At 42.0% G+C, this 12,404-nt stretch overlaps 2 protein-coding genes across 12 annotated transcripts in view; one reads left to right on the top strand and one right to left on the bottom strand.

The window, feature by feature from the left end:
* The window catches only part of LOC146186354 (uncharacterized), a 196,636-nt gene extending 186,036 nt beyond the window's left edge, over window positions 1-10,600 (bottom strand). For 8 of the 11 annotated variants that reach the window (XM_084607122.1, XM_084607130.1, XM_084607132.1 and 5 more), the window contains exons 1-3: window positions 10,148-10,327; window positions 1,024-1,472; window positions 467-562 (exon numbers count right to left, since the gene is read on the bottom strand). In XM_084607122.1, the coding sequence (XP_084463248.1) occupies window positions 467-562; window positions 1,024-1,433 (506 nt within the window). In that variant the 5' untranslated portion in view covers window positions 1,434-1,472; window positions 10,148-10,327. Of the gene's footprint in view, window positions 1-466; window positions 563-1,023; window positions 1,473-10,147; window positions 10,328-10,513 lie in introns of those variants that run through there. The other 3 variants (XM_084607129.1, XM_084607131.1, XM_084607123.1) reach the window with 2 other exon arrangements.
* A 195-nt stretch (window positions 10,601-10,795) lies between these two features.
* On the top strand, window positions 10,796-12,165 carry Vha14-1 (V-type proton ATPase subunit Vha14-1). Its single transcript, XM_084607121.1, has 5 exons — window positions 10,796-10,954; window positions 11,247-11,328; window positions 11,460-11,542; window positions 11,682-11,804; window positions 12,000-12,165. The coding sequence occupies exons 1-5, from the start codon at window positions 10,913-10,915 to the stop codon at window positions 12,027-12,029; spliced, it is 360 nt and encodes a 119-aa protein (XP_084463247.1). The 5' UTR covers window positions 10,796-10,912; the 3' UTR covers window positions 12,030-12,165.
* Window positions 12,166-12,404: the final 239 nt, after the last annotated feature.

Below are 12,404 nucleotides of genomic sequence, written 5' to 3'. Positions count from 1 at the left end.
GTAACGGCGCTCTAAGTCCAATAAAGGGGGTTTTCAGCTTGCACTAGTTTCATCAGAATGTCAAACGAATCCCACACAGTGGAGAACAGACAGCGCAAGGACTGTAGCATGGTTGATTATGAATTTCACAGTTGAAGAGACCGAACATTGACCAGTGCGTGTCATAAGATTATGGCGGATATGAAAAGATTTTGCATCATATCATACAAACTGTGCACTAAAATATGCAAGGTATGAAAATTTATCATTTTACTTTGGCTCTAAAAATTACGTAAAACAAGAAATTCGAGTGCCATCTTGTAGTGAAAAACTGCCAATATAATTATGTGCTCTTAGCTTTTTTTTCTCTAGATGGTGCCACAGTGATTTGAATTTCAGTGATAAAGCTAAACAAGGCCTATCCCATAACAACCTTGAGTGTGGAAACTGAACGGGACACTGCTCTAAAGTAAAAATATCTACTTACTGTTTGACGGACGAGATGTGCATTAGTTTTTGGTACATCACTTTTCCTAACACGCAATCACTGCCGCGTTCGCTGATCACGGTTTCCAGCATCGGACTGCATAGAAATGGGCACATGTATTGGCCGGAAGATTCTGGGTGAAAATTTTCTAGAGCATTTCTCATAAAACCATTGAGGAATCAACCATTCTACCAAACAAGCTTTCCACTGCGTTGAAAAGAACCTTGACGCTCAAAATTCAGCGTTCAGTCCCTTTAACATTTTTAGGTAACTTCTATGACACGAAATTACAATCTGCTTCAGTCAAATGTGCGTTACTTGGCTAAAAAAGAAGAAACTGCTTTCTTGACCGAACAAATGAAGAGACTATTAATTACAAGGAGATTCAGCTACTGAACTGCGCTAAAGAAATGAGATGCCTAGGGTTGAGTTAAAAACTCGCTTGACTAGCACTTAGACACCCCTGCATAGAAGCTGGAAAGGCCCGAAAGTGGCGAGAGTGGCGCCCCCTTCCCCATCCTAGGTACTTGCGCTTCCCCGTAAGTAAAACAACTCACAGTTTTTTGCGCTGCACTGGACTGCTGCCATCTTTTCGTGGCCTGCCGGGGCCCCTCTTCACCACCAGCGGGGAAACAACCCCACTGCTTTCTCCACCAGATGCCGTCCCCGACTGTGCACCGGACGACTTTGGAGAGTCGTCAGCCTGCTGAACGACAGGGGTGCCCTCGCGCTGGTGGCCGTCATTTTCTGCACCGCCACCTCTTCCATCGAGGGAAGTAGTCCCAGCACCCGACCGATCTGACGGGTTCGCCTTTTCGGTCACCTGAACGGAACCTTCCTCTTTGGCGCTACCTTGTGCGCCGCTGGCCGCTGCAGCAGGAAGAGAGACCGTGGCGGCAGGCGGCAGAGAGGCAGCAGCACTATCACTGCTGCCTTCGTCTGCGGCTCTATCCAGTTTTGCTTCCATCGCGACATCTGCCTCGGCGAATTTTTGTCCCAAGGGCCTCTGAAAACAAGAAAAAGCAACGAGAAATGCTCAAAGTGTTTCAAGTTCCTCTTGAAAAGGCACTCCTGTGTGATCAGCAAAGAAAAGGACTGCTGAAGCTCCATGAAATCACACAGCTCGAAATACAAGTTTCATGCTACTTCACCTCACCATCATCATCAGTTGAGCTATACCCCCTGCAGGGTGAAGGCCTCTCCCATATTACTCCAATTAACACGGTCTTGTGCTAGCTGGATACACAACCCCTGCACACTTCTTAACTTCATCCACCCACCTAACTTTCTTCCGCCCCTTCTATGCTTTCCTTCCCTTGGAATCGAATTTGTTACCCTTAACAACCATCAGTTACCCTCTCTTTGCATTACATGCCCTGACCATGCCCATTCCTTTATCTTGATTTCCATTATAATGTCACTAACTCGAGTTATTTCTCTGACCCCCTCAGTACACTTCCTCTTAACGTTACACTTACCATTTTCCATTCCTAGCTCTCTGTGTTGTCCTCAACTTGAGCAGAACCCTTTTCGTTAACCTTCACATTTCAGCCCCATAGGTGAGTACACACAAGATGCAACGGTTATATGCTTTCCCCTTGAGCAATACCAGTAAGCTGCTAGTCATAATCTGTGAGTACTTACCAGATGCTATTTAGGTTAAAAGTGCAAAAAACGTAATGGGAACACAAAAGAACACGTCGACACTATGAGCACTGACTTTCAACAATGTTTATTTCGATAAGCACACATCCGCATATACAGCAGCACATGTGCCACAAACATGTGACTTTGGCACTACATGATACACATACTTTTGCGCACTCAGGAAATCACGATACGTTCAACATCTTGAGTTCCTTTTTTGTTAGCAGCAGCGGCATTTTGCTTATGCGCTGTTCTTGTAGTCTAGCCATCTCAGCTGCCTCTATTGTCTCACGCGAAAGCTGTTTATTATGTTTTTCAAGCACTTTGCAACGGTCAAATGCTGCGGTGCAAGTTTCTGAGGGCAGTCTCTCACATGTACTAAGATATGTCTGCCCTTTTCATGAACATTACTTTTTCGCTCTTTCAGTCTTTCATCTGCTGCTCGTGTCGTGTTCTTCCGTATTCCCGTTACGCTTTTAACCTATAATAAATCACCAACTAGACCAATATGCTGTTCTTGCCAAATGCGCTCCATCATAATCTCATTCTCCTGGTTACTTCCATTTCATGGTCCAGATCTGTGGTTACTACCTGTCCTAAGCAGAAATATTCGCCTACCACTTCCGGTGCTTCCTTACCTGTTGTAAACTGCTGTTCCTTTCTAAGTCTATTAAACATTACCTTAGACTTATATTGATTTTCAAGCCTACCTTTCTGCTATTCCTGTCTAGGTCATCAATCATTCTTTGCACTTCATCCCCTGAGTTACTTAGCAAAACAATGTCATCAGCAGATTACTGAAGTATTCTCCATAAGCCCTTATCGCCAACTGCCCCCATTCAAAGTCCCTGAATACACGCTTTAAGCAAGCTGTGAATAGTACTGGAGAGATTGTGCCTCCTTGTGTAACACCTTTCTTTATAGGAAATTTTGTTACTTTCTTTATGCAGAACTATGGTTGTTGTGCAGCCACTATAGATATCTTTCAGTATTTCGCTTAATCCATCATAAGCCTTACCCTATACAACCCCAGGAAAGCTCCTGCTCAGTATTGCATAATGCTATGTGGAGGCACATGGATATCGCTGACTGCTCAACTCATTTATTACCGCAGCAGTCAGCTACAACCAGGATGCTAGGAAATGTGCCCTCTGTTTGGTTTGGCTAAAAACAAAGATAATACCGAGCCCACACTCCATTCACAGCACAACTCAAATGAAAAAAAAAAAAGAGAGAGAGAGAGACAGCGAGATATCTCAATTAAGTTTAAAGACATGCAATTCTGCCTATCCGTCTTCTTTTCGTCTTGTGTCTTTTTGCACTGTATCTTTCCAGTGTGGATGCAATTGAAAGACCTAAGTACAGGGACAGTGTTCACGGTCACTGTAACGCCTAATAACTATAGTGCAACACCAATTTGCGGCGGAGGCAAAACACAGAGACACTGCTATCGCCAACTGCGGATAAAATCTAGGGTCATTACTCATTACTGTAACAACAGTTTTCGAAGCGGCTTTCCAATTCCCCAGCAAGCTTACAATATCATCCTTTTGTGAAGAAAGGCCAAGTACATCACAAAACAGATGGTGAGAGCGTGAAGCATCATTTTAAAATGAGTGCATTTTTAGAACACCGCAATATGCACACATGGGAGTCAGCCCCGTTGGTGGTACCGAGAGGGAAAGTGACCTACATAAACTATCCAATAAACTCTTCATGCTCCATAGCGTACTGACACATGTGGTCACTCTATAACAGTTGATAAGTGCTTTGAAGAAGGGCATAACAAGGTGAGCAATCTCGATTGTTGAGGGCCTAGACAAATCTGCATAAACAGAGCTAAAGCCATGATAAGTGAATCGAAGTGAACACCGATCCTCATAAGACAATGGTGCAAATAAACCCACGGCTATCTCTGGCATCCGTGAGCACCCCTATTTGTAAATTGGCCTACAGACAAGGAAAGGTACTTCCTTTTGCTTATGTTCCTACAGCTTAATACAGTACACAACAAATCTATATTCCCTTCGCGTTCCAATTTAACCAGCTGAGAGGGAAAATTATCTACCTACAGTGTGATCAGAACTGCTGGAAGCAAAGTGTAAAATATCATGTAAACGTTTTCACATCTGAACATTTTTCCATTGCATTCACAACCGCAGACATCATGTCCCAAAGATGCTGTATGAACTAAAGCACTCCAACATGTTCTTGATTTTCTCAACTTATTGTTAAATACTGTTAAATGTTTACTTACAACAGAACACACCTCACATATATTTCTTTAGTGTACCACTTGTGAAAAAGAAGGTTTTGTGAAAACAGAAAGATTCCAGGACTTTTCCTGTGCAGCCTGTCCATCTACACCATTTCGAGTTTCTTGCTTGCAGGCAACTGCCTCTTTGCATCCCCAGTTTGAAAGCCAAAAAGCGCCTTTTTCGGGGACTGCTCTTTCTTCACACTACTGAGCTATACTCCAACCAACTGTGGCAAAAAGCAAATGAAATGAAATGCGAAGTAGCCCGCAGTAGTCATTTTTTTGTTCCTGGGTTCGGGGAAGTTAAAAAACTTAACTTGTCAGTGCCCCCCCCACAAGAGCATGTATTTTCAACCATGACTTGAGAGCATTCAAAGCCAACTTAGGGTTTTGCAGCTTCAATCATCAACCATTCAACTTCACCAGCCTCACCTTTTCGTGGCTTTACCATAATTGATACCACACTGGCAAAAGCACAAAAATATTATTAGGGATGGGTTGCACCCAGAATTGTAGATGCGGCACGTAAATGGGATGTACTACTCTCTTACCAGCGTAGACTACCCAAGGTTTTACAATACTACACTGGACTCTGATCAATGCAAACTCACATAACTGAATTCAGCAGCTTACTTGAACTGATGCTTTGATACCACCATCGTCAAGTCTAATAAATGGCTCTCGCTTATTCGAAGGAATTTGCCTCCTAACGATTGGATTACCGAGAAAAGACTAGGCTTGCTTACAATGTGTTTCGGTGCCTGCGCATTGACTTTACTCACTTCAAAAACAAACATACAAGTCCTTCACTGTTTGTAATGCACACAATATACTCGACCCATATTTGCATGTATTCTCTCTGCACATGTTACATTTGTGTCCAGTAACTTACTGTCAAATACTCTTTCTTTTTTATCTGTGTACACAAGCACTACCCAGTCAAAAGTCATGAAAACACAGCCCACGCACACAAACTCTTTCAGAACACTGGCTATCTGCACCTTTTAGAGCTGTCAAGTGTGCACACTATGGAAATAAAATAAATAATGAGGCTGACATACATATTCGCATAACGTCTCTCACACCGAAACAAAAATTTCATGTTACATGAAAGTGCACCAGATTAATTTGGAACCGACAATACCGAAGGAACACAGGAAAGGGTGTTAACAACTAGAAGCATGGCAACAATAAACCTCTGCTTAATCTCAGGCGCAGTAGCATTAACTTCACACAGAAAGAAGTCAAGTGGAATGAAAAAAGTCCTCAGGCGGTTGTTTTAAACAAAATCTAGGAATAATGCTTACCTGGTATAATATTAGCCTACTGTTACTGACAGCGGCAGAAAACAGAAAGGAAAAAAAAAAAATAAAGCTGCAAAAAGTAAGTACTCTAAAGCAGAATGGAAATAGCTGTCTGTACTGAAACAAGCCTAACAAGAGAGGCCCACATCATTTAATTAGCTCCAGAAAACCTTTTTCCCAAAACTGAAAAATCTGTTCAGTATTACATCAAACGGAGGAAAAACTAGAGTTGCCTTATACTGAAAGACTGCCAAATTCTTATAGAGAAAGGCCTCTTTCACTGGAAATTGGCATTTAAACTAGAAAAGACCAACAAAAAATAAAATGCACGCATCACTGATGCCTGCCCAGTTTCTTTTTTTTTCGTTTTTTTTTTTTTTTTTTCGGGAGCAAACTGCAAACATCAAGACAGACTTGTTGTCAGTGCAGATCCCTCAGACAAGGCTATGACTACAACACCCATCCACTTTCATGTAAAGATCGGAGAGTTCGTTTTGGTCCCGATATCCCAAAATTGGATCAAGCCGTGCAACACAAAAGAAGTTCCAAATTTCAAATCCAATTTTGCCAGCAATAGGCCCTTCTTTCACTATCAAACAAGAATCAACACCGCCACAAAAAGTGAAACAATCTCTACTAAAAATGAAAACGGTACGGAGTGATCCTCAGCATACCTTTGATGGGCACCGCTTGCATATCTCTCCCTTTACAAGGCCTCATATGCAATTTGCATCAGCAACCAATTGAAAACTTTCCCCCAGTGTGCTTACAAGTTTTTCCATCCCCTCTGTAGTTCCTACTTTGCCAAAGCCACTACGAATCTGCTTCTATGCAAGAAATGTGAGAAATTTTCAATGCTCAGTGTGTTGATGACTGCATCTTCAATGTTGCATTTTCTCTCATAAGGGTTAATGCTGTTTAGTCAAATGACCGGCCATATTTTCACAATTCAGTATTTCTGCAGCTTCTTTTTCATTACCACCTGCTATTCGTGACGTTAAAGGAATGCGTCTATTATATGCCACCTGCTATCTCGGCCCGCAAAAGGCATAAACAGTGGTTGAACTACAAAAGAAGGCCGAGAACGAAACAACTGCAGAAAATGGCCCACAGCTTTCAAAGCAATGTTATGGGCTGCTTGCTATGCATAAAGCAACCTTATTTAACTCACACTTTCATGATCCCACCACCTAATGATCTCAACAGCCGATCCAAACAGAGAGGACTCAGACCGCTTCAATGACTTCGCAGACTTGCTATCCATGGCATTAACAACCATTCCAAAGCCCTTGATAAGGCACCTTAATTCGAGCATTCTCAGATTACTCATAGCAACACATAAACGCTTGCATTCAATAAATACTGAAAGGACTTAATGAATTTTAATTGCACGTAAAAAAGATCAACTGATGCCTACGAAGAATAAGAGGAAAACTGCAAGTACTCACACCTCTGAATAAAATGCTTACATACCTCTGCAACCAGACAGACACCAGAGTCTTTTGAAGTGCACTTAGTCACTGGACGTATATGTCTATTACATCTTTAACTCCTATTGTAAAAATGTTACTTCATAATGAGATTTTTACAGAAAAACCACCATCACATACACATCAATTCAACGCATGACAGAATTTAGGGAATATGCACAGTGTGCTTTAAAACGGCAAGTTTAGCCATTGGTGCTTACATTATAGCAAGTGTATTGTAATCTTGACATCTGTCTAGTGTGGAGCTGCGATGTCGTGATTTATAGTGCTAGAAATCTCTCATTTTATTTTTCTACACTTTATTACGTTTTTACTCACTCATTTGAAGCAAGCACTACTGCTACTGACATTTGTGTTGAAGTTGAAAGATTATAAACATTCGTTCCTACTGCCAGAACTAAAATTATCTCTGCAGTACTGTACAGATGAATATAATAAAACAAACATTCTTAAAACCCACATTCAGCACTTGCCAAGCAATTAAATTCACTCCCTCATAAGTAACAGTATGTGCTCTTTGTGCACTTATGAGGAAATGAAACTTGACGACAGGAAAAGATTCACAGCAGACCTTACGGTCTAAACTAGTGATAACCGAACACTTATCTTACAGCTAGCAAGATTTCTAATAAACAGGCCTGCGAGTTAAAATAAAGCAATAATGTTAATCATTAATGAGAAAAGAAAAGAATGCCTAGAGTGACTTGCAAGCAAGAGAAAAAATTAACATCTCAATTGCATACACAGGTGAAAATCCATTGCATTTGGCATACCCACTGCTCAACTATGCTTTAAACAGAGCAACTAGAGACGATGCTTGGGTTAGATCTTCTAGATTGCAAAACCTATCCAGTAAGCCGCGAGTCCTTGATGGAATCTTCAGTAAGATCAATAGGCAATCGGCCTCCAACTTCCTTTGAGGTACGCATACTGTGGTTTAAAAAGCAAACTATATCTCAACCAGCAAAAAAGTACAGCACAAGAAAAATGAACATCACAAAAGGAAACGTGGCAATACCTTTTTTCGCACTAGGAACACTACAAAAAACACATTTTTGCTGTTAAAAAACACACTTTTCATGTGTCTATTACCTGAACCTACAACACAACTAATTTCGCAGTTCAGCAATGAATAAGTTAGCAGAAGCTGTATCTATGGTATCAAACGAAATACCTGGACATGGTAAAATGCGTGCCAAATCACTGATTAAAAACTAATGACGAACCAACACCAGTACAATTTTCAACATGTCGACATGGAATCTACTAACATAAATAAGCTTTCTATCAGCAATCTGGGGCATGCTTCAATTAGTAATCAGGAATCGAATTATGAGCCCTTGTTGGTTGAGACAGATTTCATGCTCCTTTGCAGTATAGTGCCTAGAATATACTATAGTAGTATATATTCTAGGCACTATAGTATATTCTAGGCACTATATTTGCAGGTTTGCCTTTGCTCAAGGTTGCCAACAGAAAAAATGTTATAAGTCAAGGCTTCCACATACAAAGATTTAGCCAAAAGGTTGTTATCTCAAACTAAAGACTGGTTTTGGAAGAAAGATAAAAGTCAACAAGAATTAGCTGCGGCCTCCAACAAGCATACTTAGAACCTTCCTGCAAGTTCTGCGTACATTCTTTTCTTCGTCACACTACCCTCAGTATGCAAACATGCACCTACAGAAGTCGACTGAGCCATCACTCTAAAACCTGGATAATGCAGTTGCTGCTGAGGCAAAGGTGCACAGAGGTGCAGTGAAAACCTTACATCCGATTCAATGTATTATATATATATATATATATATATATATATATATATATATATATATATATATATATTTTTAAGAACAGAAATAACTGTAGTATGCATAAAATTATGTACTAAATCTTGCAGAACCGTGACTATGGCACCTAGCACTGGACAGCGCAAACCGTCAGAAGGCAGTCTGGCTTGTATTCACCTACACAATGTGTACACAGCATATGTACGCAGGTTATTTACAGCCGCCCGAAAGGACCTGCTGCATTTCGAACACCACGAATCAATAATCGCAAGACACCCACTGCTCTTTTCGACTTCCATGGATCTCGCAAAAAAGCCCACCTACGGCTGGTATTTTGCCGGACGAACTCGGTCTATTTCGCAACTCGACGCAGAAGCTTACTCCGCACTTGATCAATGCACTAGATTTTTTTTTTTTTTCTTCTTCTTTTTGAAGTTTATGTCCCTGAAAGAGACTTCGTAGTTAACCGGCCGTACGGCGCCTTATGTCAAAGTCCTGTCAAGCAAAGGCGATTATGTTAATTAGATCGAGCTCATTACAACTCGAGCTGATGTCGACAAAATTTGCGACGGAAATACGCAGAAGTGCACGACTGTGTAGTGCGTCAAGCGTAAGGTGTGAATTTACTGCGCTAAAATAAAATTTCCACTTTGTTTGGCAGTGCTGCACGAGTATGGAAAAACACGGCGGCGAGTGGTCAAAATCAAGATCATGGACGACGGTGTCCCCTAAAAGTGTGCTTCACCCAGTGCCGCCGCACCGCACGCGCGAGAATCCGCATGCGGTAGGACTTCACCATGCAGCACCACTTTCAAGATGTGTGTGTCAAAATCACGGCCCGCGCAGACTCGGCATCGCTTACCAGCACGTCTACGATCGAAGGATCCCAAACTGACGGGAAGTGTTCGGACCGCAAACAATCACGCATGCGAGGCGTCGCGACGCTCTTGACCACAGTGCACAAAACAAAAAACATCAAACTATCCGGCCAAAGTTCCAAAAGCATGTGAGGGAGCGCAGGTCGTCAACGCAGAAACAGCGGACGCTGTCTGACACCTTACGCAAACGCATCGCGTTAGACGGGACAGGACCTTAGGTTTCGGCCATGATGCCGAGCGAGAGGCCAACCTGAGGAACGATCGTGCGGTGACGGAAGCCGCAACGTTGTGCGCACGCACTGATCGCGACGGTACACTCACCGGGCAGTGCTGCTGCTTGTAAGAAGACGTTCAACATTTGGTCCATGAAAAAAAGTGCACAACACACTGCGACCTTGAGGCAATAACAAGAAAAATAACAACGGCACGACCAAAACACATCACACCAACACTAAAACGAACTACTATACGCCATGTTTAGCGCCAGCAGCGCCGATTTACTGAAGGGGCCGATTCCCACCCTGAATAGACCAACGTTGCCAACAACCATGCTCGGCATACTTCACTTCAGGGCTTCAGCACGCAGCGAAATTGCTCGGGCTTCCTTCAGTGAAGCAGCTTGTAATTTTGTTCCACAGTTGCTTTGCTCTCCTGAACTCATTTCAATAATGTAAACACACTACTTACGCATTTATATTAGCTTCAGATCTCACGATTCAACTTGGTCCGCGCAGGAAAACCCTAAAAACGGAATCGAAAATAAGGCACATTGTACCAAGACAACTTAAATAATGCGTCAAATGCAATGCACAAGTAACTAAAGCTTGTATACAATTTGTACTTTCTACAGAAAATATACATTATTATAACTAAGTTAAAAAATTAAACACTTTGTTAACTTAATGAAAGTAAAGGCGTACGTTGCATACATTATGAAATGCGCTTTATGCTAGCGCCGTCTACTGAAGATCTATGGATGAGAGAGGGAGGCTTGCTCAGTTCTAACATTTCTGCTCGTCTGTTTGACGTCCCGTGACTTCGGCTGGGTGCTGTTGCCGTGTCGCACAGTTTCGAGCAAAGGAAATTATGGGCGCGAGGGGAAAGCTTATTGCCATTATAGGAGATGAGGTGAGCAAACAAAAATAGCGTGTGCTTTAGTATCGTGCTCCTTCAGCGTCTGCAAAAAGCCTTGGACAGGCTGTTTCGGTTGTGTCCAAACTGCCGTGTACTTACTTAGATACATCGCCTCCCTTCCAACATCGTAGTGGTGTTTTTGCGTTTATCAAAAGTTAATGAAAGAACGAGCTTGGAACTCCTATTTCCGCCCTGTGCCACAATGACGGTGTTAGGCTTGCTTCCAACGGCCAGGCATTTGGACCCCTGTGCGACGAATATTTACACCTGCTTCTTTCTGTCGCAGGATACCTGTGTTGGGTTTCTTCTCGGTGGCATTGGGGAGATCAACAAGCAGAGACAGCCTAACTTCAAAGTTGTTGACAAGAGTACGTTTGCCGCTATAGTATTCGTTGTAATTTCCGAACAATGGGTCCGTGGCCCGCTGTATTGCCTGCAGGATCGCAATAGCTTGATCTTACTAATGCCGTGTATTAAACCTTTTGCCATATTATTTCAGATACAAGTGTTTCGGAAATAGAAGAATGCTTCAAGAACTTCGTCAAGCGTGGAGACGTGGATATTATTCTCATCAACCAGAATGTATGCTTTCTTTTTATTCCTGTAACTGAATGTGTTATCATTGCGAGTCATTGTCTAGAATTTACATTATGCAGACACACAAGTGCAGTGCATATAAGCGAAATTTGTCTTTTTTTTTTTTTTTTTTTTTTCTGTGCAGATAGCTGAAATGATCAGACATGCGATTGACAGCCACACACAATCGATACCTGCAGTCCTGGAAATACCATCCAAAGACCAACCTTACGACCCAAACAAGGACTCGATCCTCAGGAGAGCAAAGGTGACAAACGCACTTTGGTTTCAAACTTGTATGTGGCGTGAGCACATCAAGAGCCAGCTTGTAGTTAGCGTGCTGCTCTCGTATCAGTGCTGTCAGTGCTGAAAATGGCAGCTGCCGCTTTATTATAGTACCCAGTTAGTGAATCTTGGGCTCTGGAAGGAACCATAATTTTTAAAATTTTATTTTCTGTTGCAGGGGATGTTTACCACCGAAGATTACAAGTAGTTTTTTTTTTCTGTACGTAACATACTTTAATGTAATCAAGTGGTGTGCTGCATAACGAAGAAAACTATTCTGTAGGAACATGTTTGGCTGTTTTGAATGTGGCATCTGTACATTAAATAAAACATGTAAGAGCAAGCATGTTGCCTCCATACTTTCATAAGGCAGCTTGTGGTGTGTCTAATGCGTCAACAAAGTTCAATTTGGAACTCAATCCCTCGGCAGTGGTAGCTCTCGCAGAGTTAGTTTTAGCAGCGACTGATCCATTTGAATTGTCATGCAACAAGACCAACACTCCTAAGTATGTGCAAGTGGTAGATAATGTCAAAATGGGGAAGAAACAGCTAAATTTTTTTTTTTGAAGGGACACTGAACAGA

This window comes from Amblyomma maculatum, chromosome 6, assembly GCF_055883805.1.
Source record: "Amblyomma maculatum isolate TAMU_Amacu chromosome 6, ASM5588380v1, whole genome shotgun sequence".
NCBI classification, from domain to species: Eukaryota; Metazoa; Arthropoda; class Arachnida; order Ixodida; family Ixodidae; genus Amblyomma; species Amblyomma maculatum.
The sequence above is the reverse complement of the archived record's forward strand: the minus strand, read 5'-3'. Positions and strand labels throughout refer to the sequence as shown.